Here is a 26908-nt window from a genome sequence, read left to right as displayed (position 1 = left end):
TTCTAAGGACTTCTAAATAATTTAGAATATCGCGCCATAACCCCCACCCATAAGTTTTCTTAGAATTTTTAGGAACCCAAGCCTCTTCAACACCACCAAACTTTTCAAAAATAAGTTTCCTCCATAAGCTGCTCTTCTCTTCTCCGTATCTCCATAACCACTCGGTTAACAAAGCAACATTAGTATTCTTCAAATTCCTTAAGCCTAGCCCGCCTTCACTCTTCGGAATACAAACTTTTTTCCAAGACCTCCAATGTAAACTTTTCTTGTTAATTGTGTCACCCCACACTGAAACCGGAATCCGGAAAAGAGATAAGAAGTATAAAGGAATAGCCGCCAACGTGCTATTGATGAGCACGACCCTTCCGGCTCTCGAAAGAATAGTCTTAACTTTTCACAAAAGGACCTGAGAGAAGGTATTTAGAATCCCTTCACCATTGCGCGCGTGTAAAACAGAAAGATGCAACCGATAACACGATTAAACTCTTTAACAATCCAAAGAACATTTCACCATGGTTGCTCCTTTAAAATAACTCTTTACTAGCTGTTACTAACCAACATCATTCCTAGAATAAAATTGGCATCTACTCTCTGTATATCTTCAAAACTGGGGTTCTCGCTTTCTCCACTCTTGGAGAACTTGGTGAAGACATTGTGATTTTCTCGAAGAGGTTAAGGAATAGTATAGCCAATTATGATTTTAATTACAAAATATGCAATTTTTTGTTCTATAAATTAGGCGTGGGGCCGAACTTGTTGTTATGTTACCCTCCTCCTATTCTTTGATTCTTAATAATATGCCCCTGGTGGTTCTTCTTTTTTACAAAATAAAAATAGATAAATAAATATTTATGTAATTAATTAAGGGTATTTTAGTTATCTCCACCATTTACAACACCCCAGCCCTTATAACTAAGGTAGATGACCTAATCCAATAATAGTCCCCTAAGAAAAATTAGGGTATCAAAAAGAAATCAGTCTTCTTCTTCTTTTTTCCGCGGGCTTTGTCCATTCCTTCATAGTCGCAGTAGCTGGGTCCTTTTTAACAAACGCTAGGATTCTAGAAACTAAAAAGATCAATGAACCGTGAAAAATATTGTCGAAAAAACCGTATACTCAGATGGGTGAGACCCAAAGCCCCACCCTCAGAAGCGGACCCCTCAAGTCTCTATGTGTGGATTTTTTTTTTCGAGGAATGATAGCGCTACCGAATTTAAATCCCGACGTGTGTTCCCGACACACACAACCTTGGCCCCAAGAGACTTATATAGCCTCACTGCACCCAAATCTCGCATCATAACTGCAAATAATTCTCTCTTCAATACTCTTCTATCATGGGATTATTTTTTTTTCCTTTTAAAACTCGTTCACGCGTCTGCAAGTGATTCTCCGTATCTGATGTTGGTTATACACACTAAGACACGCTACTGAATGTCATTGTTTGGTTCAAACACTCTCAAGACACACGCACAACACAGAATTCACGGGAAAGGGTGAGATATTCTCGTGCACACTGTCCATCTTTAACCCGATCAATATAGCCCAACTTAATCCAAGAAAAAGCCCATATCACGCCTGTCAATGTCCGTCACGTCTTCCTCTGCGGATCCAGCCATTCAGTCTCGCTAAATCATCCCAAATCTTGAACCAGAAATATGTTCTTCTGCTGCCATTATTTCCCGCCAAAACCAGAATTTTGAAACGATGAAGATGGGTATCCCCCTATCCAGAGTAGGGGTGCGAATAACAGCTGCCCAACTGAGGTGCCCCTTAGTAATTGAGGTGCCCCTTCACCAAAATGAGAGTCTGCATAACACATGTTCTCCAGGGTGCCACAGACAACTTTTCAAGCTGAATTTTCCACGCATGTTTATTTCTCCAAAAATATCTACAAACACACAAAACACCACAATAAGGACGAAAACGAGTACTAACAATACGAAACATTAAGGACAAATTAGACACATAAATGTGTTTATCAAATACCCCCAAACTTATTATTTGCTAGTCCTCGAGCAAAACTAATAAAATCGAGTTAATCTCGGGAGGGCTTACCTGAGGTGTACCCACAAAACCATTACTCCAGACCCTAACTATCTACGCAGACCTGTCGGATTTTCCAAGTTTCAGCCTTCACCCAATCACCACTTACATTGCCTCAAATAAGTTCTTGTTTTCTGAGTCCGCTCATACCAATACCACTAACAGAAACCACTATTTTGTTTCTTCTTTCTTTTCTTTTTCGTCATATATCGGGTTAGTCAAAAAATACTATCTATTTTATTGTGATACAACTGTAGCTGTGACTGTTTTCGGCTTCAGCTCAAAAGAAATTGATGATGAAACAATATTAGTGAAACGTGGTTGAAGGAGACCTGATGAGAACAGTATTAGTGATGATCAGATTTGTAATTTCTTGTGCAAAAAATGAATAAAATTATATTGTAGTGAAGAGAAGATTGGATGTTAAGTGGCTATTTATACAAAGGATTGGGTCAAGGTGTAAAGAAAGACAGAAAGAGAGAAGACTAATTAGTTGGTATCACCACACCATCTTAACTAATATCGTTTGTTGGAGTTTGAGTAAGGTTATTTGTACGTACTACGTTTGTGCCTGACTATCTACCAGCGATGAGCACCTAATTTCACTCCCTTATTCAGCGAAGACTAGTGGGTGGGAGTGGAACACAGCTGAGCTACATCCATTTGTGTTCTTAACTACAAAGAGTTGAGAATCTTTTTTTACAAATGTGGCAGAAGAAATTAAGCTTTCATTTTCAGTCTTTCTACCAGGTATTTTTTATTTATAATGACGCATTTCATATACATCTACCAAAAATTTGTGCCATTTTGGTTTAGTTGATGATACGAATTTTTGGTTGCAGCCTTGCATATATGGAAAGAATTGGTAATTGGGGATAGGTGGTGTGACTGATGGTCCAAGTGCACATGTTCAACCGGCACAGGTCGGTCATGGAGGCAACCTGCCAGTCTTTTATTGCATTTCCCACTTCATATGCGGATATGCGTTGCATTTTCAGTGCTGGATTCTTGGCATATTTCCCCTCGTAGGCGTATCGCGAAAATTATATAACTGAACCATAGCAACTGATACTGAATATGTTATACCACTCAAGACAAGGGATGAGGCCGTAACTGAATATGTTATACCACTCAAGACAAGGGATGAGGCCGTGACGTCGGCTTTACAAATTGTGCTAAATAAACTGAAAGTCAAGAACAACTGGGTGGTGGGCAAAGTCTGGTTTTTGAAGAACTCACAGGAAATTTGTGGAGCGACAGCTGCTTTAGATGTGGGGAAGCGAGCACTGCGTATTTCAAATCATCCTCCCAGGCCTTCATGTTCAATTTCCATTAGTACCGTAGTTAGAGAAGTAACAAGAACGCGGTGCAAATATTTCCCAAAGTAGTTGAATTCTATCACACTTATCAAGAAGGAATTGTTGTCAGATAACTTTAAAATTGATACTTCTCATCGTATCACCAAAGTGCGACAGACCAGTAGCATGAAAGCCCTGAGGCACTCACACAATACATATATAAATAAAGAAACTACTGCAAAGGTGGGGATGATAATATATTTAGATGTTTTTCTGATGAGCAATAATGTATCTAGATGTTAAGCCAGTCAAGATAATAATCTGAGATATCTGACCAATTAGGCTCAATCCAGCTGCAGTGCAAGTGCTCCTTAGAATCACCATAATCATTAGCAGAATGTTCATTTCTGAAAGAATGATACATACCTGTATCAAGAGAGTAATACAAAATCCCTTCATTATGCAACCTCGGAAAGTAGATTTTGTTCTCCATGCGACTAGTCGGAGCCATTGCTGAGACACAAGATGTATTGCTAATACACAACATATGCTGTCCCAGATGCTTGACTTCAACCCAGATCATGTCAGTTTCATTCAATCTGAAAATACGAACCCATTTTCCTAAATGGCCTAACAATACAGACATAAGTTTTCCGTCACACTCCACCAAGAAACTCTTGTATATAAACTCGCAATTTGGCGGGGCTACCATGGCTAGGACTTCCCAACTTATGCCAGACCCAAATTTAAATACCCCCAAAATTCCGTTGATGTCTAAGGAATAGAAAACTCCACAGAAGAAAACTGGATTGTTAAAAGTTAGCTGGAAATACACAGGTTCCCTTCCGGGATGTAAATAAACGTTATTATAGACATTATGTGTCCAAGATTGATCTCCCCGTTGGATAGAAAGGATTTCAATCCAATCACAATCAAATTCTTTACCAATGCCAAAGACTACGCAATCTGAAGAAGTAGGCAAGGACGAGAATGAGATACCTGTGAAAGCATAATGATGGTACGAATCTGGCAAGACTGGAAGTTTGACGGTAGATCTCGTGAAGGGATTGTAGAAGAACAAAGTTTTTCCTTTTGACAACAGCAACCACCCACCTTTTGAAAAGCGAATTCTGAAACCTTTTAACAGATTGGGAATGTTCATGAGGTAGTTCTCTTTATTATGCATTGGATTTATGTAATTGTAGACGGCTTGATGCTTAGGAAAAACCAGCCATGGGGATAAATCTGTGGTTTGCACTGTCCTAGTAGATGAGGATCTTCTCAAATCTAACATCGTCCGATATTTTTTACTGACTCCACGTAAATGAACGTAATCCAACGGATGCAGATAATTAGATATCAACCACACCATATGGTCATCGCTAAGCATGATCCATGGTCTTGCTTCTTTAACATCCTGTTTCTTGTTCTCACCATCCTTATCAACTGTTCTGTTTTCAGTTACCCTAATAACTTTATGTATGTGTTCGTCCTTCCCCAACACATGGTCTGTTGTCCTTACACTGTGATTGAACCTACAAAACAAAAGAACAGAAAATTATTACAAATCCAGATGGTATCAAAGGTGCAAGTCATTATTGAACTAGAGAAACTAGCATGTCACTTTGGATTTGCGATAGCTTGTATATAGGAAAGGGTCTTCATCATACAAAGAAAAAAATAAACTCAACGTGGTAAGTGGAAAAAAACAAAGATATCTGGAAGACCAGATGGAAAACAACTCTTAATGACAGACCAATCCAAATAGACAACACTCTCCACAAGTAGGGTGAGTAACTAAGTGGATTTAGGTGGTCACAACTGGAACTTAAGCACTCAACCTACTCGATACAAACTTGAGTGGAACTAATATGCACAGTTCACCCCAAACACAAATAGGTAGGATACACTCAAATGGGACAACAGGAGAATAGGACTATAGGAGAGTCCTCAAGTAAGTAATTCCGTAACCTATTCGATACTACGTAATGATGTGTCCAATTACGTGTGACATCCCTTCTCACTGGACATGTTCCCTGACACTATGAAACAATTAACACCAGATGGAAATGAGTCCACTTGTATCTCTATTTACGCACAGTTTTGTTTAATGCAAAAAACCAACAAGGTAAATATATATTCAATTTGTTCTATGCATCGAAGTATGAGGGAAGATCCATCTACAGGTACCTCCTGCAAGTTAAATAGTTAACCATTAACAGACTTATAATAAGGTTACATGTAAAAGAGCGCTAAGTTTTTTGCTAGGCTGTCGTACAATGTGAGAAGATCATTCTGCGGAAAAAAATAAAATTAGGTACCCATAAATCCTGCAAAGTCAGCATTGTCAAATTTTGCCACTTTTTAGCAATAAATGTCAACAGATCCTCCCTCAATAAGCAACGATATAGAACACAAACAAGAATGTGTTATAAATCAAAGTCACCTTGGAGTTGCAGAAATCATCAACCACTCAGGCGCGTAGCATGGTGCTGATAGATTGGCACATGGTAAAGGAAGTAAAATACTATTATCTTCCAAGTCATATTTGTACAAGCTGATTTCTTCGTCATGTGCTGTATAATACACATAACCCTTTGACAAACCCAATTCTGAGGCCAAGCAAGACAGTTGTGTATTCTCACTCAAAAAGAATACATAGTCATCCATGCTTTTAACTTCCTCCCAAGTCATTGAAGAGAAATCCAATTTCGCTACTAGTATGCTGGTTACACAGTTTTCATAAGTACCTCTTGGAAAGTAAAATCTACAAATTTGAAAAACTTCACCAAAAGATTCAATATAATACAATTGACGATGCCGCTCCAAACCTGGTACTACCAATTCACGTAGGAAATTGTAATTGAAACCAGTTGCATCACTGACACTGAGAGTTTCGGCATCCTCAATGTCAGAACCATGTTGTATTGCTACCTCGATGTAACCATAATTCGAACACATTATAAATAACTTGCCCTTAAAAAAGAACATTGATGTAAGATGATCTCGACGATGCCCACCAAGAAATTGATGTTTTCTCCATTTTTTTTCACCAGGGTGACAATAAACAAGAACATCTAGATTTTCTCCATTAACATAAAGGATATAAACCATTGAATCAAAATCAACATTTTTACCACTGCTACTACTACCAGTACTAGTTTTACTGATCTGAGGAGGTGAAGACAAAACACAATCTTTGATACCATAACCACGACCATGCCGAACTAGATCTGATGGTTCCATAGGTAAGCGTATGGTCTCCAGTGAAGCAGGATTCCATAGAAACAATTTTCTATACTTGAATTTTGGGTCTCTGCTATAAATACTAAAACCAATTAACCATCCTTGATGAGAATTTTTTTGCCAGAATTTTTTTCCACTCAATTCTGGTATAAATTTGTTGTAAGATTTGTTAAAAGGATTATCAGAAATGTTATAGAAAGTTTGGAACTTACGATTTTTTCCATGTTGGTAGACAAGCCAAGGTGCTGATGCTCTCGGTGATAATGGTGGGAGACTGATTTCATCATTTCTCTGATGATCAGCTGATAACTCTTCTGATGTTGCCATTGAAAAATGAAAATGATTTCAGAAATCTCTTCAATTTGGGGTTCTGGATTAGGTTGGGTTTCGTGGACCGGGTGTATCTGGGAGGTGGGCTGGGCTCGTATCTACCTTGGTACTTTTATGTGAAAACTATCAGGTCGGGTGAATATTATGTTAGAACGATTTTTTGGGACCATGATTTTTTTGAGGGACCATGGTCCTATTAGGCCATCTACCCTATAGTTATAAGGGGTGTCCTAAAGCATTGAAATGACTAACCTACTCTTAACCTAATTTAATTTAAAATCAACCCAATAACCACCACCTCCTCCCACCACCACCTCCCACCATCGCCGATTACCATAACCACCAACAACCACCGATTACCACCGCCCACATCCACCTCCGATTATCACCACCACCAACCACAGATTACCACCACCACCAACCACCACCAATATATATATATATATATATATATATATATAGCTTAATTTAAAACATTAACAAAGATATTCTCACAAACCTATTACTTGTCATTCGTTTTTGGTTGAATAAATGAGAAGTAATCATTAAAATGAGTTGAAAATGGAAGTTGCAGAGAGGTTTAATGGAGGGTTTTTTTCAGAGAAAAGTTCGGTTATCAAGAATTAATTCTTTCTTAACCAACTCAGAGTTCGGTTGATTCGCAAAAAAATACTTTTAACCGAACTCCTTGTATTAGAACAACACAAGTCCATAAGTTCGGTTTCTTCGCAAAATAAGGATATCACCGAACTTTAGTTTACGAAAATAATGAGAAGTCCACAGGTTCGGTTAGTTCGCAAAAATGTTAAGTTTTCTTTGTAACCGAACTCTATCTTTGAAACTTCGTAACCGAACTCTACCTAATTCGCCAAGAAATAAATTCCGTAGTAACCGAACGTTTTCCTAATTGCATATATGCATATATAAGTCCAGTTCGGTTGATTCGCAAAATATGTTGAAGTTTGCGAACCAACCGAACTTCTAACACTAGGTTACTTTTAACCTGAAGTTCGGTTGGGAACTTGGTTGCGTTGAAGTTTGCGAACTAACCGAACACACAAGATGTACCCAAATAAATTGTTAAGTTCAAAGTTCGGTTACCTACCATTTTATCCTAGGTAACCGAACATTACAATGTATGACCAAAACCTCCATTAACGAACGAGTTCGGTAACCTGCGTGTTTGGAAAACGTAACCGAACTACACTTTCAGGTGTGTTCGATTACATGTTCTTGACATATGGTAACCGAACTGGCCCAAATCTACATAAAAATTTTCATTTTTTTGAAAGTTTGGAGCAATTCAACCAACATTATCTAAGTTTGAAGCCTACCTGGGTACCCAAATACCCTTCCTCCGGTTGTGGTTGGTAAAATCCATCGTTTTTCATGTTTTCCTTCTTCATCTTCTCTAACTTTACTCTCTCAGTAATTCTACTTCTTTAAAAAAAATCATCTGATTTTTTAATCTTACTAATTATCTTTAACTTAATCATCTCACTAATCATTACACTAACTATTATTAACACTAACTAATCATCACCCAAAATTAATCAGGTGGGTAATTTAAGTATTAATATAAATATCTAGATAAGGGGTGACCTAGATTTACTTCTAATGTCTTTACCCAAAATAAAACCATGGTCCCCAAAAAATCGTTCTTATCTTAGAATCATTTTTTGGGACTAGCCTTTTTTTGGAAACCTATTTTGAGGCATACTAGATAATGCCAAAATAGGGTCACTAAATAAAAAATAACATCACCCCTCATCCACCATTTTTGATAATGGCATAACTACCCTCATATAATTAGTGTAAGTAATTATGATTAGAATTGATTAATTATGAATTTTAAGGATTGATTATACATTAAATTATTAGTGGTGAATTAGTAGAAAAATCAAATTTATGTGAGAGGGTTGGGATTTTTGAGAGGAAGAAGAAGAAGTGAAGAAAAAAAGCTTGAGTTTTGACTTTTAAGATTTTAGTGATTAGAAGTGACCAAAATGTGTGATTCAAATCAGAGGTAAACTTCTATCGAGGTTTAATTTCCTTTTATAAGTTGAATCGGCCAAAAAATTGAATTTTTAAAACCGAGATCTGCTGACTAGATGAACAGTTTGGCTGATAACTTTTAAGCCGAACCTCTGGTTTTTTTTTGAAATTATACCTAGGTTCGGCTGATAACTTGTCAGCCGAACCTAGGTATAATTTCAAAAAAACAGAGGTTCGGCTCAAAAGTTATCAGCCGAACTTCACTCAGAAACTGAATCATCCACTAGGTTCGGCTTGAAAAATTGAGGTTCGGCTGGAAAATTGAGGTTCGACTGAAAATATTGTAAAGTCGCATTAGCCGAACATAGTGTTTCTCTAAATCATACACTAAGTTAGGCTCAAAATTGATACTGCAAGATCAGCCGAACTGATCTTCTGAAAACCCTAATTTCATCTTTGAAATCATATTTTACCGATCAAACAAAATAAAATCAATCAAAAACAAGATGGGTTTGTTACGGGTACATTCTAAAATACATCTAAGTGCAATTGAGATATGGATTTCGCATTCCAACATCGCACACTTCGATTCATGTTTCCTTTGTTTGATTAATTTCTTTATTGAATTGGAGTCCTAGATGTTTAAGTTTAAAGTTTATTTTGATTTTTAATTTTAAGTTTTTGAGGATAAGGGAAATATGACATATTGAAATTATTTAGGGATATATAGGTAATTACACTACCTTTAGACACCCCTTATAAATCCACCCTAGATAATATAATGGATGAGTATGCCTCAATAAAAATGAGTATGCCTCAAAATAAGTTTCTTTTTTTGGGACCATTGTTTTATAAGACCCCCTACCCACCATTGTTTTATAAGACCCCTACCCTACAATGTTAAGTGGTGTCCTAAAAATCAGGAGATTGCTAATTTTCCCATTATACTAATTAAAATTAACCCTAACTTAATAACCGCCTCTAATTTAATCTTAACAAAAAAAAGGCACCCTAAACCTAGTCGCAGAAAAAAATGTGGGGAGAAAACTGTTTTCCTGTTCTTTTCTGTTCTTCCCCATTTCAACATCGTTTTCGTAATCGTCGATTCGTAAAATTTTCATCGTCGATTAATCAATCGACTATAAGAATGGTTCTTCGAAAGAAAACCAAAAGACTCCCTTGAAAAGGTCCTGATTTAGGACATCTAGCAAATCTCCCAAGTGAATTTGTGAAAGAAGTGAAACCAGAAGGTAGAGGCATTATCGAGTATAAAATACGCAATAAGAACCCTGATTTTGCCATGGGACCTATCTGCAGGTATTTTTAACCAAACCCATTACTTTTAAATTGATTTTCATTCGTTAAATTGAATACAAATCATCAAAATACGTTCATATGGAAGTTACAGTGCCTTGTTTGGTTAGGACGTATTTCACAAAAACCCTAGTTTGTTAACCGAACTCCCTGAAAGGAAGAACACGAAGAACAGTTCGGTTCCTTAGGATTTTAAGTAAAGCTACCAAACTGCGAGAGTTCGGTTGGTTCGCAATAGTTTTTAAAACTTTATTGTAACCGAACTCTACCCATATTACAAAAAAAAAAAATTCAATCTAACCGAACTGTTCTATTTTTCCCACTTTGTTCAGTTCTCATATAACGGAACTTTTGCAACTCTGTTCAGTTGGTTCGCATAAATTATGAAAACTATATTGTAACCGAACTCTTCCCATATTACCAAAAATAAAATAAAATAAAATCCAATGTAACCGAACTATCTTATTTTTCCCAGTACGTTGAGTTATTATTTAACCGAACTATGCCCACTATGTTCGGTTTGTTCGTAAAAAAACTTGACAAACTGAACTATTCCCTAATTACATATTTGTGGAGTTCAGTTTGTTTGCAAAAAAGTGGGACTAACCGAACTCTTTTGCATCCGCTTGTTGATCTTCCGGTAGCTTACTAATCCCTTCAATTGCTTTCCTCTTTCGTGGACAAAGTTGAGGCTTGCACCGATTCATCACATTACACCATATATGGAACGTACAAAGCATATTATGTGCTAATGGGAACACTCTCTTTATTTTGTTCATTAATGCTACTTCATTGTCCGTCACTATAACCCCCTGGATATCATCATCTCGGTAGATGGCCTTCAATTGTTGTAGCGCCTAAGTGTAACTTGGTTAATCTTGTATGTGCAATCCATTATGAGAACTTCATGGAAACATTGATCCAATTGAACATTCTTCGGATGCGCAATGAAGAGATGCATTATTTCTTCTTCCAGACCTACCTTCTTTTGAACCGTGTATCCTCTCTCTTGAGCCAAAAAAAACATTTGTTGCATCACTTTGGTATCCCTCCATTCATTCCTTTTAATTGTATCAATTGCATTGTAAATGGTGGACAACGATAATATGTTATCCTTGTTATCATCCTTTAGTAAGTGAAGCATGTTAAGTGGTGAAATACATATTCGCCTATATTTAGCTATTTTCTCCATTTCTTGAGGAGTGAGCCTTGCGACCATTGTATGTCCTTCAATATCCTCCGTACGAGGGTGGTTATGATGACCTTCCACCTTATCAGATAGAACCCATCCATTCATTTTTTTTTTTGCACTTGATAAATACTAGCTTGGACGGACATTTAATTTTCTTTGAGCACGTTGTTTTCTTCCTAATCGTCTTTCTTTTATACACATAACCCTTCCTCTTGTGACTAGCATTCGGATCTCGACTTCTCTCACAAACCATTTCAAAACGAGTTTTGCTTTCTTTTCCATTCAAAACTAATACGAACATGGCCTTCTTGGCATGCTCTATAGCCCAATTCTTCGCATCAATAGGTAAGTCAAATACCAAATCATTGACATAGTGATGGGATGTATCTTCGAACAACATACCAACCAGAGAAGGTTGATCATCCATTAGTATAGGTTGGCATTCAATCTATAAGAAAAGGAACAACATCAATTGCAATCACAAAAGAGTTTGGTAACAAGATAAGTTTATCGCGGTAACCGAACTACTAGTTCGGTTGGTAGAGCAATTTGATATGTAACCGAACACACAAGATGTACCCAAATAAATTGTTAAGATCAAAGTTCGGTTACCTACCATTTTATACTAGGTAACAGAATATTGCCCTGTAAGTTTGGTTTTTTTTTATCGGTGAGTTCGGTTAGATACGTTGTTGGGTAAAAGTTTGTGAACCAACCGAACTTCTTACACTTGGAATAAAAAATTGTTAACGTAAATTTCGGTTGGATAGTTGGTTGGCATGAACTTTGCGAACCAACCAAACTATGTACAGTTGGTAAAATTTTATTTTCACGTAAAGTTCGGTTAGTTATTGTTTGCAAAGAAACCGAACTTCTAGACCCTAAAGTTCGGTTACATTGCGGGAAAACCGAACATTACTCTGTACGACCAAAACCTCCATTAACGAGCGAGTTCGATAACCTGCGTGTTTGGAAAACGTAACCGAATTACACTTTCAGATGTGTTCGGTTACATGTTATTCACATATGGTAACCGAACTAGTCCAAATCTACATAAAAAAATTTATTTTTTTGAAAGTTTGGAGCAATTAAACTAACATTATCTAAGTTTGAAGCATATCTGGTTACCCAAATGCTCTTCCTTTGGTTGTGGTTGGTAAAGTCCATCGTTTTCATCTTGAGATTGAGTTTGGAGAAGAATATATACTCACCATCTAAGATATAACTCATATCCGGATCATTGTCAAGATTAACAAATACTCTAGGAGAGGAAGGAGATGAAGATTCAGATGAGCTACCATCAATTGAATCATCACTTGAATACTCAAGATAAGTGAACTAAAAAAATAATTATTTTCCATGTTTTTCTTCTTCATCTTCTCTAACTTTACTCTCTTAGTAATTCTACTTCTTTAAAAAAAAAACTCATCTGATATCTTACTAATTATCTTTAACTTAATCATTTAACTAATCATTACGCTAACTATAATTAAAAGGTGAAGATTATAGTTCCTTACTAAGAAGTTGGTCGTTCCTATTGCCGAGTTCGGTCAACATGGACGTTTAAGTCTCTCTTTAGCTTGAAAACATCTTCACCAAGATCATGAATCCTGTTGCGCTGATTCTAGATGAGCTACTTCAGATTTGAGATGATGTTCAGAAAGAATCAAGTTGCGACGAGGATTCTGAACCATTATTAACAAGTTATCAAATGCATGAGATGAAGCCTACTAGGAAGGGCGAGATGACGAAGGATACGAAATAACAGATGTTCCAAGGATAAGTGAAGATTTGAATTTAAAGAGGAGGAAATTCTACGGCGAGCATCAAGGTCTAAAGAGGGCTCATCACGCATCTTTATCATCGCTCCACAAACTTGAGCAAGGGAAGGAATATTATCAGTAGATTTAAGGGCGAGACTGAAGATCTTTGAAATCGTTTCCATATCAGCACGGGCATCACTAAGGGCGTAAGCCTAAGGAGTAACTCGACTGTCAGTAGGAGATGAGGACAAGTACGAGCCAGTATGGGGAAAACCGTCGCCGGGAACACCGAGACCAGCATCATTGCAAGAGGAAGTGTTAACTTGAAAAGATTGATGAGCTGGAGAAGTAAGTTGAAGGGTCTCCACCTCTGATAATTTTCTCTTATCCTTAAAAAGGGTTTTCTTCCTTGGAATCAAAGGAGGATTTTGTTGGGATGAGGAACCAGTAGCCTTTGTACCTTTAATTCCTCTTGTCTTCGAAACTTTGCGGTTGGGAAGAGTTCATTGCCTTTTTTCCAAAGGAACGTACGTGGTCCTCGGGATCATAAGAAGCATCATCCTAGCACATCAAGTAAGATAAGAAACAGAGAAAACAATATTATTAAAAGGCGTAAAAAGAATTATTTCTTAATTCGTTTGAGTGTGAGGATTGCGCCTTAAGTAGTTCCTCCCTTCCCTTGTCTTCCTTCTTCCTCGTCTAAAGGAGATAATAATCATAAGTCAAAGGCAGGATTAAAAATAATGATAAGGCGGAGAGATGAACGTCTACCTCCACAGCTTCCTCAAGCTAGTTGAAAAACCGAGGATGATAATTGGGAAAGTAAAAACCTGCAGGAGGACCAGTACGAGCAGTTCCAGTAGCATCCAGATCTCAGATGTAAGGACCTTCAAGAATGAGCGGATATTTCGACCAGTTGGAATCATTTGAACCATTGTGAAAATCAACATTTCCCGTGATCCTCTCATCATTCTGAATACCTGTTGCACGGGTGAAGCGAATGGCCTGACGCTTCTCTTCATGGGCGACAACCTGAACATAGTAATGCTCAAAAAATGAGTCTGCGAGTATGCGTTATAATGAGCGTGAACATAAGGATCAACCATTGTGAAAATCAACATTTCGAAAAAGATAGGACTGCTATCTGTAACTTTTTGGAATTTTGAATGCTAATTACGACCACACTTATCAAAGGGAAAAAAAAGGCTATACATTTATTTTCGACCATTAAGTCAACAAATTTAAGTGAATGGACGGTCGGGATCAATTGGATTAAAGGATCATACCAATGGAGAAAATGGATATAAACATATTTCATGAATTTTAATTAAGTCATATGATCCATTGTATTTAATAAGAGATAAGATATCAATCTCGAAAACATTTATCAGTTGTCATGAGCAAATATGCTTTCATGAGCAAATATCTCCGAATCCTGTGACTATAAAACACCAAGAAATAATCATTAGCATTATACATAATTTTGATTTTCAAAGGTTGCTTCTAATTCCATTCATCATGTCAAAATCATCATTTCCAGTTTTAGGATATGCTTCTGCCATCTTCTTCACTTTTTTTATTTTGTCATTATTCTCTGCTCATTCAGTTGATGGTATTCCCTTTAGATTTAACAAAAAGATTGTCACCATCGAAAATGATATAGATCCAAAAATAGCTTTAAAAATTCATTGCAAGTCAAGTGATGATGATCTGGGCGAGCATACACTATATTACAAACAAAATTTCTACTGGAAATTTCATATCAATGCATTTTCGTCAACTAAATTTATATGTACATCAAGTTGGTATGATCCTAATGGAAAGACATTTCAAGAGGAGTTTTATGGTTACCATGCAAATAGAGACTATAATGTACATTGTGCAGATGTATGTTTTTGGAGCATTCGTCGAGATGGTGGCTACTACGGTAGAAGTGAAGATGATGAACATTTTCCATTTGAAAAGATGTTTTCTTACGAATGATTCTAATTCAAGACACGGTGGATAATCCTGTAAAAGAATCTAATGTTGGTTTAGGTCCCAGTAATAATTTTCGGGAGAACCTCAATCTCATCCTTTTTCTTATATTTAAATTCATGTTGTTAGAATATTGGTTGCTTCACGATGATGCATTTGGCTTTATGAGGAAAAACTTACAATGTATTTGGTTGTTATGTGAATCAAATACCTATTGAAAAAATTTCTCAATGAAATAAAGAATATTTATTGAAATATTTTGTCGTTAAAAGGTAATATTTATTGATTTTGCCACTTCCAAAAGTAATATTTATTAATTTTTCGGTGAATACTCTTTTTGTCTATCCATATATATATATATATTTTGAGATTATTAGTCGCACATAGCTGGACGAAAAATTTAAGATCCAAACGGTTTACAGTAAAACCTTTGTTTCAAAATATTATTGGGACTACATAAAATTATTCTTATATAGAGGTAAATCTTACATAGATTAAGCCTAATCGGGACCAAAATTTTTTATTCATCTATGGAGTTTATTTCCTTATAGAGTATTCATATATAGAGGTTTTACTGTATAAGCTTTTACCAATCCTGACCTTGCAAGCCGGTTTTCAAGGTTAGTTAATCTCATGGATTCAATATGATAGGTTGTTTACGACGAGTTATTTGAGCACACCTGTATTACTCTGCATCACCCGAGTTAATGTCGACGTGTTAGACACAAGTTTCCTACACGTGATTGGGCTGGTTGAGATTATTAGTCTCACAAAGCATGAATTTTTTTGGATCTTGCGATTTATAAACATTGAGCAATCATAATTTGCAACACGGTTTTCGAGGTTAATCATTTGATTTGATTAGCGAAGCCATTTAGTTTGTTAACGTCAAAGGGAAATCGGTTCATTACCATCTGTTCTCGAGAAGTCTCGGTACCCGAACAACTAGAACAAATAGTTTGTTAACTTTATTAGCTTATCGAATAATGTATAATTAGGTCTTCATTTATGTTAAAAAATTATGCAAAATTAAAGAATAGAGACGATGGATTAATTGCAAGAAAATGTATATAGGAAATTATTTCATGCTAAAATCTTCTTTGAGACATCATTAGTACAAAACAAAGCTAGGCTAAGTTTTCCTGTGTTAGTGGTGGTCAGGATTTGTCCAGATAAAGATAAATCAAGGGTTGTGGTTCTCCTGACCACCCCCTACAACTCGCACGCGTGGCACTAATTCCAATATTATGAGTGAAAAATGAATAATCAAGTCAAGATATGGATTTTCAAAAATTATAACGGAGAGGTTCGGACTCATGACTTATTGTGTCATAAGAGTGGCCTCCAACCAGTGTTCCACCTTGGTTGGAATTAATCGAAAAGATAAATCAACGGTGGTGGTTTGTTCAACCATAATTGCTTTATTAATTAGTGTTTCACTAATTGCACATAATAAATAATTATTCATTATAAAGTTTTCTTTAATTAGTGTTTCACTAATTGCTCATAATAAATGACTAATCATTTTTTAATTATAAATAATATCAATAGACATTTTTGGCGACAATGAGTAGTAGAAGAGGTGGAGGCCGAAAGATTAGTGGTGGTTAAGGGCGGAGCCAGGCACAATTATATTTATTTTTATTCTTTTATCGTAAAAGGGGATAAAGGTCCATTTTTCAAATGTATCCAACTTGCCAAGATTTTTTCTCCCTCTTTCCTCAAAATCCTGGCTCCGCCCCTGATTTGTGGTGGAAGAAGTAGTGACGGTGAGTGCTGGTGAGTAGTGATGGAAAATATTAATTTTATGTTGTTGTTACAACATCGATAACATCGTAGTGTGGAAGATGTGGTTGGTTGTTTTTAAAACTTTTGATAAATGAAGGTACCATATATTTCAGGGATGATATCATACAATAATAATTTCCACGTATGACAATTGAAAAACATAGTTTGGCTAACTCTGCCTATGTAAAGAGTGGACAATATTTTTCCTTGCTCAATTGCTATGTTATGTGAGAAGAAGGTGATATCTAATATTGAGGTACAATTCAAATCTATTAGATTCATAACATTTACAACTCGACGTCTTGAAAAAAAACTGACGTGTTGTTATTAGTATTACAGTTAAGGGATACATTGACCGCACTTGCGCAAATAGCTCACTACGCAAATGATTGGTGTTGCATGTACTGTCAAATTAATTAAGAAAATAAACATAGTTTCCTTAGTTACAACACATTTCCCATATTCTATTACAATTTTAATACCCTTATCATCTAAAACACCACAAGAAACAATATTTTTGCAGATGTCCGGAACATGAAGAACTTCATTCAAAGTGAGAGTATTTCCAGAAGTGAGCTTGAGCCCAACTTTGCTTTTTCCTGCCCGAAGCTGCAGATGAGTTACCCATATAGAGTTTCTCGCTTTCCCCTACCTTATTATGAGAGGTGAACATATCTCTTTTTCCACAGACATGTTTGGTAGCACCAGAGTCTACCCACCAATATTTCACATTTGCTACCAAATTTACTTCAGACACCGTGACAGAAAATTCATCTTTGTTGTTTTCAACCAAATTAACATTATTTTTCTTTTTAAGGTCCTTAAGGTTTCTACAATGAATCGCCATATGTCTAGGATTTCCGCAAGCATAGAAGTCACCCTTAAGGCCAGAAGCAGTGTCTGAAGTATTTTGGATATAGTAACTTAGACCCAATGTAAGGCTTATGTTCTTTCTTTTTTTTTTTAGTTTTTCCACAATCTATTTATTTAAGAAAAATGAATATTGCAAATACATAACATCAACAAAAATTGGACAGATGGTCTGGAAACAACAAAAGAAAGGAACTATTGTAGAAGAATTGTTACTTGATACGAATGAAAGAGGCACAACTATTTCGATTCTGAAATCACATAAAGTTAACAGTAGAAGATGACATCAAGTTTAAAGTTAGTAACAAACATAATATGTCTAACTAAAATGTTAAAAACAAACAGGATATATAAACTTAGAAAGTCGTGGGACTTGAAGAGGCCAATTTTGAAAACTACAATCTTAGAAAGCAACGATCCACAATACCATAATTTTTTTTTATAAATATTGAACGTCGAAGTTGTCAACATTTGGTAAAGGATCTATTGACAACCTATTAATTTGAAATAGGATCAGGGAGGAAAATATGTTTTCAAGGTTCTTTATGAGGTAATGTGTCGCCAGATTGTATTCCAAGTGAAGGTAGGAACATATAGAAGTGACAAAATGTCCAAGACTTTTGAAGTTACCAAATCCTTCGTTAAGACGAACTGATGGGCACAATACTTTGTTGAAGATTTAATGACACATGTTCGCATATATACAATCCCTTCGAAAAGGTAATGGGTACACATTTTAAATATTGTCATCTAATGGATGTTGAAAAATTACAGGAAATCATGTCACATTGGAGAGTTTGTATCATCCGTTCGATGCAAAAGATGTTATTCTCTTCCTATTTGGAGGATCGACAACATGACCATGATAGATGAGTCAGCTGGAGCGAAATAAGAGCATGAGGAGACTTTGATGGACGATATTAATTAGTTGATTTCACTGAGATGAGCGCTGCTGACGACATATTTCCAAAAAATATTTAAACTTCCATGTTCATGTAGAGCATTATCTCATTATAAGCAATGAACCTAAATAAAAAAAGTGTCTGGAAGTTAAGATTATATTTCTTTCGTTTGAGAAGATCTCCGCCGGTAAAATATTAAAGGAGAAAAGAAGAAAAAAAGAGAGGAAAATCCCAACTATTTTTATGACAAACCCATATTAAATCATAAGGAGTTGATAAGTATTCAGGACACAAATTGAACAATATATTAAAAATGAACCAATATCATGGCCCGTGCCGTTACGGCACGGGTTAAGGACTAGTAGTTCATATAAAAATTATTTTTGATATATCCACCACAGAGTTCACTTTGCTAGATAAACGAAATGATATGGCCTGAAGTGTATTAAGTATATGAGACTGAAATTATTATCCATATCCGTTGCACCTACCCTCCATTTGCATACACTGTTTTTATTTTTAAGAATATTTTTCTCTTTTTAGCGCTCGTAAAAGATCCGCCTAATCTCTGTGATAATTGTTTCAAAAAAGCTAGGATTGCTTTGTGTAATTTTTGCATCTTTTAATACAAATTATGACCATATTTAAATATCATAATTAAGTTATCAAAGGTTAAAAAATTAAGACTACAAATTTATTTTCGACCGTTAAATCAATAAATTTAAGCGAATGGGAAGTCAGGATCAAGAGGATTAAGGGATCATAGTGGTGGAGTGTAAAGATAAGTCGTGAAATATAAAATAAATCACGAGATTTATATTCAAATGTGTGGCCTTCGCTGAACAGAGAATCCTAAGTAGCAAGGGATACCTCCGCAGATCTGCTTTATCTCGTCCTAAACGGTTAAGATAACAAGGGTAAAATCCTAGTCTACAAAGAGGCAGCTGGCGAGGGAACAGAGGTAGATGACACATCTAATCAGCATTAAATGCTCAAATCTCTTATCTACACGCATGAATCAAAGCACGTGGAGAGAGAAGGCGTGGCATAGCCCGATTGGCGGAAGATGGCGGTGAACGAAGGTACAACCTGTACTAAGGTTGGGTAGTTCCCGAACGAACGTGGGAAGCTGAGGTGGCAAAATACAACTGGAGAAGGTACGCGGTGGACGAAGGTACCATTGGTGCGAAAGGTATATCAGTAAAAGATGGACCCAGAGGCAGCAAAGATATACCGGGAGCAAGAGGGCTATAAATACTAAGCCTCACAACCAAACTAAGGGCATTCAATATCTAGGAGAGAAGATCTAGTCTTAAACTTATACCTCTTTAATGTTTAGAACTTAAGTATTTACTTCCACTTAAGTTCTCTCTATTACTTTGGGAAGCATTTAAGATCTTTGTAACCACCTCAAACTTAATACAAAACAATCACTCATTACCCCGTGGATGTAGACAAATGTCAAACCGCGTAATCTCTTGTGTCTCATGATAACTTAGAACCTTTTACATTATATTCGTATTCTTCGTTATTATTGTGATCTGAGATATCATTTATTATTTAGCATTATCAGTTCAACTGAGGTATCAATACTACTTAATATCAGATCCTCAGAGATGTATACATTACGTAGACTACGGGAAAACGAGTAGTCACAGTTTGGCGCCCACCGTGTTTTGCTCACGAACCTGAGTTTAGACACAGTTTTACATTTTACTTATACATTTTCTGAAACGAAGGGCTCTGTGTTTCAACGATGAATCTCACTCTCTAGTGATTTGTTCATCCATTATTTGAGTATGTTTTTTGAGTTCATAGCCTCTAAAAACGTGCCTCGTTACAGATCCACAATTTTTTTTTTTTAAAAACATACTCACAAAACGCCAAAATGTTTGTTTTATACTAAAACATCCCTTCTTAAACAGAGCATATTTTAGATATGAGAACCTTTGACTGACAGAGGAATCTCAGTCGAATTTTAAGGAAAAATGATCTTCTAACGCATTTAATAGCCTTGTTTTTTGCAAGATATGACACCCTTTTTCATTGGTTTTCAATGTTTTAAGGTTGTTTTTTCCAAGGGTGTCATAAGCATTTAATACCTGTCTGTCAAAAACATTATTTCAGTCCTTTTTCTGAAAAAGCTGCTTAGCCGTCTTATGTGTCAGAACATTAATTGCTAGTTTTAACGAAGGTACCTGATAGACGCATTTATGTGTCTAATATAGCTCATTTGTATATATTGTTAGTACTCGATATTGTACTTATTTGGTTATTTTATGTATTTGTAGGTGTTTTTGGAAAATAATCTCTTGCGGCGAATTTGGCTAAAAATGTGGCATCTGGACCTCCGTTGATAACGTACCGGAAGCGCCTCAGAAGTGTACCGGAAGTATCCCAGAAATACCCCGGAGGAACCCCGAAAAAAGTGCGGAAAATGCCTCAGAGGACACTTGCTATACGGACCCTTGATTTTGGATAAGGGGTAACCTAATTACTAAGGGGTGACCTATTTCCAGGCAGCTGCTAAAGGGAGAACATCATAGGATAAGGGCACCCACCTTCTTCACGTTTTTAATTAAAAAAATGGCGGGAAAATGCATGCAGCGTCTGGCAGATTTGAAGATCGAATTTTGGACGTGATTTTAGGAGATTCAATTGCTGTTTTTGGTACGTATGGACTCTGCATGACTAAACAGGCCTGATACAATCAATTGGACCCAACCAATTGGGCTGGAATGTCCGGGAGAAGTAATCAAAGTTCAAACAGGACACGTACTTTCTGTTCAAGTTTCAAAGATTTGTGAGAGATATTTGGGAGAGTTTGACGCTGGAAATTAATGTATTTAGTCTTGTTCACGTCTTAAGAAGAGTTTGGTACCTATTTTATAGCTAACAGACGCGTACAAACACTGAAGAGGTGATTATTCTCTCAACAGCGCCGAGAAGAAAAAGAAAAGAAAAAGTCGGATTCAGTAGAGATTTTTGGGGATTAAAAGACTATATAAGAGAGGGTTCAAGTCATAGAAGGGTTAGAAACCCTTAGGAGAGAATTGGGAGTAGAGGATAGACGAGAAGAAGAAGTTACAGGAGATATTGCTGCTGCTGCTGCTGCCATTGAAGATCCTGAAGAACACGAAGAACAGACTAACATAGTCAGTCGTTCTTTAGCAGTCTTAAATAACAATACCAGTGTCGTTGTTTTACAGCAATAATGGTTTATCGTTTACAGCAGTCTTAAAAGCACTTACCCCTTTGTAACAGTGGCGCTGTAACACCATTTCAGCGTTGCAAATTTCTGTTTCATCTTATATTCAATAAAAACACCTATTTTAGCCATGAATTCATCTTGTGAGTGTGTCTTTGGGATGAGGAGCTAAACCCATTAGCCGAGACGACGGAGGAAGCCATTGGTCCATATTGATTGGTATAATTCTAATTTTATTATTTATTTGCAATATTATTATTTGATTATTTGCATGGAATTGAATTTGAAATATTAGTTTTTATTGAATAGTTGTGAATTATTTTGATGAAGCATGCTGGGTTTTAAAAACTTTTGATGTTTTATACTTTGTGATTACAATTATTACTTCAAAAATATATTTGAGGCAAATATTAGAATTATTTTTAAAGATAGAATTGCATGAATATTATTTAGAATTTACTATTTAATTGGTCAATGGTGGAATCCTAGTCTTGGTATTTTCTCTAAAGGTTTGAACTATTTTATTTATTTGCTTTATTTTTATTAAATCTAAAAAAAAAGTTACCTTCACAAGTCCTAAAGAACCTTTTTACCACTACAACTACAATCACTATTTGAAAAATCATCAAATTTTTGGCGCCGCCGACGCGGACCTATGTTTAGTTAGCATTTTTTTTTAGATTTTTTTTTTTTAGATTTTTATTATTCTTGTTCTTCTTTACGTTTTTGGTTTTTTTTGTTTCCTTGCAGACTTTTGAAGTTGGAGCGAGAGATAAATTTGCCAAAGCTTGTGGTGATTTACTTAAAGTTTGGGAGTGAACACCAAAGCTAAAGGAGCGAAAAGAAGAAGATTTTATTTATTTTGATAAAAAGAGAAAAAAAAAAAGAGAGACATTTTTTTTGTAATTTTTTTTTTATTAGACTTTTTTTTTTTTTTTTTTTATGGACTTTGGACATTAATTTTGGGACATTTTTATTTTTATTTTTAAACCCTACGGAAGGGTACCCTTAAATATAAACTGTTTGCAGGGAAGGACGACGATTACAATATCGTCTCGGCCCCTCGGGTTCGCACACGGCATAGGAGTCGTGGCCCGAGTCGACTTCAGCGGTTCTTCGCCCGTCTGGTACGGGAGGTAAAATTCTAAACACCCGCGAATCTCCTGCAAGCGGGTTACTAGACTCCTTAAGGTGAATATATGCTGAGGACTTGAATATGGACTGTTTTTAAATTCCTAGTAAAGGGCAAGGACTGGACCATATAAGATAAGGGTTCGGATTTCATCACCGCTCCCTTCTTGCCCGCCTTAGGAAAACGAAACCTAAAGCGAACCTAAGCCTAAAATTTGGACTAGAAAGAGACCTATAGGGTATCGAGCTTAACAGGACAATCATTCGAAAAATATTGGTTACTCTTTTAAGCACACCTCGAAGTTCTTGACGGTTTCTGCGAGTTGAATGCGTGACTGCGCCGCATTGGATCGGTGAGGTTTTGGGTATCAAAGCTCCACTGAGCTTCCCTCGCCTCGATTCAACTTGCTTAACTCGGATTGATTCCAGAGGGGTTTGCTCAAATTGTAACGAATTCCCTTTCGAAGGATTAGAAGCTGGTCTAGAAACAATCTAAGTGGAGCCATCATGCTTGTTGTTTGCTAGAAATCTTTAGGTTTGCTGTGGTAAAGTCGAGTCAGCCTGCTTGTGATTGCTAGAACCTTCCTGTTAGGATTTTTTTTATTTCTTTTTGAATTCTTTTTAGTGTATGCCCGATTTTGTTAATAGGGCTTGGAAAAGAGATACTCTAGGTCGATTGATTAGCGAAAAACCTAGTAGGGAGCTCGAAGACTCTTCTTTGGAGAGCCCTGTTTTTGGAAACTTCAGTTTTGAGAATTTATCTCTTTGATAAAGTACCCCTAGTACTTCTGTTGTGCCAGCGATGGCAACTTTGAAAGATTACATGTTCCCAACTAGGACCAACCGAGCTTCATGCATTAAATTGCCAGCCACTACGGCTAATTTCGAGATAAAACCTAGTATTCTTCAGATGATCCCTATATTCTTAGGAAAAGATGACGAGAACCCTTATTTTCATATTAGGGACTTTGAGGAAATCTGTGGGACAATTAGGATAAAGGACCTCACCGATGAAGTCTTGAAACTTAAAATGTTTCCCTTTTCCTTGAGAGATAAAGCCAAGACCTGGCTGAACAACCTACCGTCTGAATCCATAGAAACATGGCAGGAACTTATCGCTGCCTTCTATATGAAATTCTACCCTAAGCATAAAACTGCAGCTGTTAGGCAGAAAATTAGTGCTAGTGTGCAACAAGAGGGAGAGTCTCTTTATAGGTTTTTAGAGCGATTCAATGATCTCCTATCTCAGTGTCCTCACCATGGATTTGATAATATGAAACTTGTACAGATTATTTATGATGGTTTAGACTATTCGACCAAAGCCATGGTTGAGTCTATGTGCGCTGGTGAGTTCACTAGTAAAAATGCTGATGATGCTTTTACCTTCTTAGGAGCTATCGCTGAAAAATCCCAACAGTGGGAATCTTGTGTTGAACCCCCTAAAAGACTCTTGGTCAATAGAAGTAGCACCAATATGGTAGATACAGTTTTGGTCAGATGCTAAGTTTGCTGCTTTATCTAGAAGGTTAGAAGCTTTGAAATGGGTCAGTCTAAAAATAGGTCCCTTGTTGAACCTAATAGAGCCTCTCAAGTCTCTAGTTGTGGAATAGAGCCCGATAATTCATTTTGGGAAGGTCAGTTAGTGAAGAGCAAGCCCATGCTGTCTATAACTCTAGGTTTGAGAACCGTCAGAAGTTTGACCCATACTCAGAAACCTACAACCCTGGTTGGAGAAACCATCCTAATTTCTCTTGGTCTAAGGGCCAGAGTCAAGGCCAGTCTAGCAATTCTCAGCCTCCCCCAGGTTTTGGTTTTAAGAACTCTTCAGGTCAAACCCAGTTTCAGAACACTTCCGAGAAAAAGATCTCTACCTTAGAGGAACTCTCACTATGTTAGCAAATAACCATGAAATGCTATCAAAGAACCACATGAGCTTTCAACAAGAAACTAGGCAGAATTGAAGAATAATTCCCAGAGTCTTGCCAATTAGAACTTCAAGTAGGACAAATAGCTAAGTTATAAGTGAGAGAGAGATGGAAGGTTCCCTAGTCATACTGATCCTAACCCTAAGGAGAGAAATCGTACAATCATGTGAATGCTGTCACAACCCTAAGAGTGGAAAGAAAGTTGACAACAAGGTCGCCATGCCTGATAGTGAACATGCTGTAGTTCACCCTGCTGAGCCAGAAAATGAGGAGACTGATAGAGTCTCCAAAGAGACCAATGAGGGTCCTGTTGAGCCTCACTTTGTTCCCAGAGCCCCGTTTCCCCAGCTGCTAGTTCCGACTAAGAGGGAGTCCAACTTTAATGATATATTGGAGGTTTTTAAGCAGGTTAATATCAACCTTCCATTATTAGATGCAATTAGGCAGATTCCCTCTTATGCCAAGTTCCTTAAGGACTTGTGTACGCGAAAGCGTAAGCTCAGTGTCCAGAAGAAAGCCTTCATAGCTAGTCATGTGAGTTCTATTATTCAGAATACCACTACTCCTAAGTATAAAGACCCAGGGTCCCCTACCATTTCTTGTACAATAGGTAAGTACCGTGTTGAGAAAGCGTTGCTTGACTTAGGAGCCAGTGTGAACTTTGCCATACCATGTGTACCTTAAGCTAGGACTTGGTGAGATGAAACCTACCCAGATAACACTCCAGTTAGCTGATAGGTCCGTTAAAATCCCTCGTGGTGTGATCGAGGATGTTCTTATTGAGGTCGACAAGTTTATTTATCCAGTGGATTTCGTGGTCCTAGATACCCAACCTGTCCCCGACCCAGAGAACCAAATACCTGTGATTTTAGGTCGCCCATTCTTAGCTACGTCTAATGCGATCATAAACTGTCGAAATGGTATTATGAATCTATCTTTTGGTAATATGACTATTGAGCTGAATATTTTTAATGTAAACAAGCTACATTCTGAGCTAGATAGCACATGTATTGAAGAGGTGAACATGATAGGAACCTTAGTTCAGGAGTCATTACCAAACATCGTACCGGAAAATACATTGGAGAGTTGTTTATCCCATTTTAGCCTGGATTTCGACGATGATAGTAACATTGAACAAGTAAATGCTCTGTTGGATTCTGTTCCTATGTTAGATATTGATATATGGAAAGATAGGTTCGAACCATTACTAGCTTCTGAGTCTATCTTAATACCTTATTTAAAAGAGCCTCCTGAGTTGGAGTCTAATTATACATTTTTAGGCCCACCCGAGTCTTTCCCTGTGATTATAGCCTCCGATTTGGATAGTGATCAGGAAAGTAGTCCAGAGACCGTGCTTCAAGAAAATAAGGAAGCCTTAGAGTGGACCATAGAAGATATGAAGCAAGCTGAGGATGAACCACCTGATTATGACTTAGAGAAAGCAATTGACCTTTTTCAAGAACCCGATGGTCTAGAAATTAGGAACATTGTGACTAGTCATTGTAGAGGCACCCAAAATTCTAAGTTTGGGGGTAGAGATTGTCAATTATCCCCAATAGAAGTCCCTAACTTGGGACTCAAGCCTAGTGCATCTGAGGTATCGCTTGAGTGTATTCAGACTCCACAACCTGATCCGCCTGATAATGTCCAGGAGAAAATCCAAATGTTAGAGACCCGTTTTTCGGATGAATCTGTTTGCCGAGACACTCATATGAAGCCCAAGTGGGCACCTCAGATAAATCCAGTTGTCTTGCGAGAAACTTTAGATCAGGTTGTGCTCTATCTGCTCATTTTTCTGATCTTGAGCATTTGTCTCCTATTTGTGGCAGTTCTATTTGGTCTTATGGACCCACAATTATTTCGACTATTGGTATACGACTTTGGAAGGTGAAAATTCTTTTTGAGGTATTTGATGTCTAGCTAATG

General features: G+C 36.8%; 1 protein-coding gene across 5 annotated transcripts; it reads right to left on the bottom strand.

The window, feature by feature from the left end:
- Positions 1-3077: 3077 nt before the first annotated feature.
- LOC113310418 lies at positions 3078-6938 on the bottom strand. Of its 5 annotated transcripts, none has more exons than XM_026559088.1 (3): positions 5788-6938; positions 3768-4876; positions 3078-3438 (listed from the first exon to the last, which is right to left on the bottom strand). In XM_026559088.1, the coding sequence occupies exons 1-3, from the start codon at positions 6912-6914 to the stop codon at positions 3344-3346; spliced, it is 2331 nt and encodes a 776-aa protein (XP_026414873.1). In that variant the 5' UTR covers positions 6915-6938; the 3' UTR covers positions 3078-3343. The 5 variants fall into 5 exon arrangements, with proteins under 5 accessions (XP_026414873.1, XP_026414874.1, XP_026414876.1 ...); XM_026559089.1 differs by having other exon boundaries at positions 3078-3357; XM_026559091.1 differs by having other exon boundaries at positions 3078-4876; positions 5788-6657; positions 6800-6903.
- Between the last annotated feature and the right edge of the window lie 19970 nt (positions 6939-26908).

This window comes from Papaver somniferum, chromosome 9 (genome assembly GCF_003573695.1).
Source record: "Papaver somniferum cultivar HN1 chromosome 9, ASM357369v1, whole genome shotgun sequence".
Taxonomy (NCBI): domain Eukaryota; kingdom Viridiplantae; phylum Streptophyta; class Magnoliopsida; order Ranunculales; family Papaveraceae; genus Papaver; species Papaver somniferum.
This window is presented reverse-complemented; position numbering and strand designations above follow the sequence as displayed.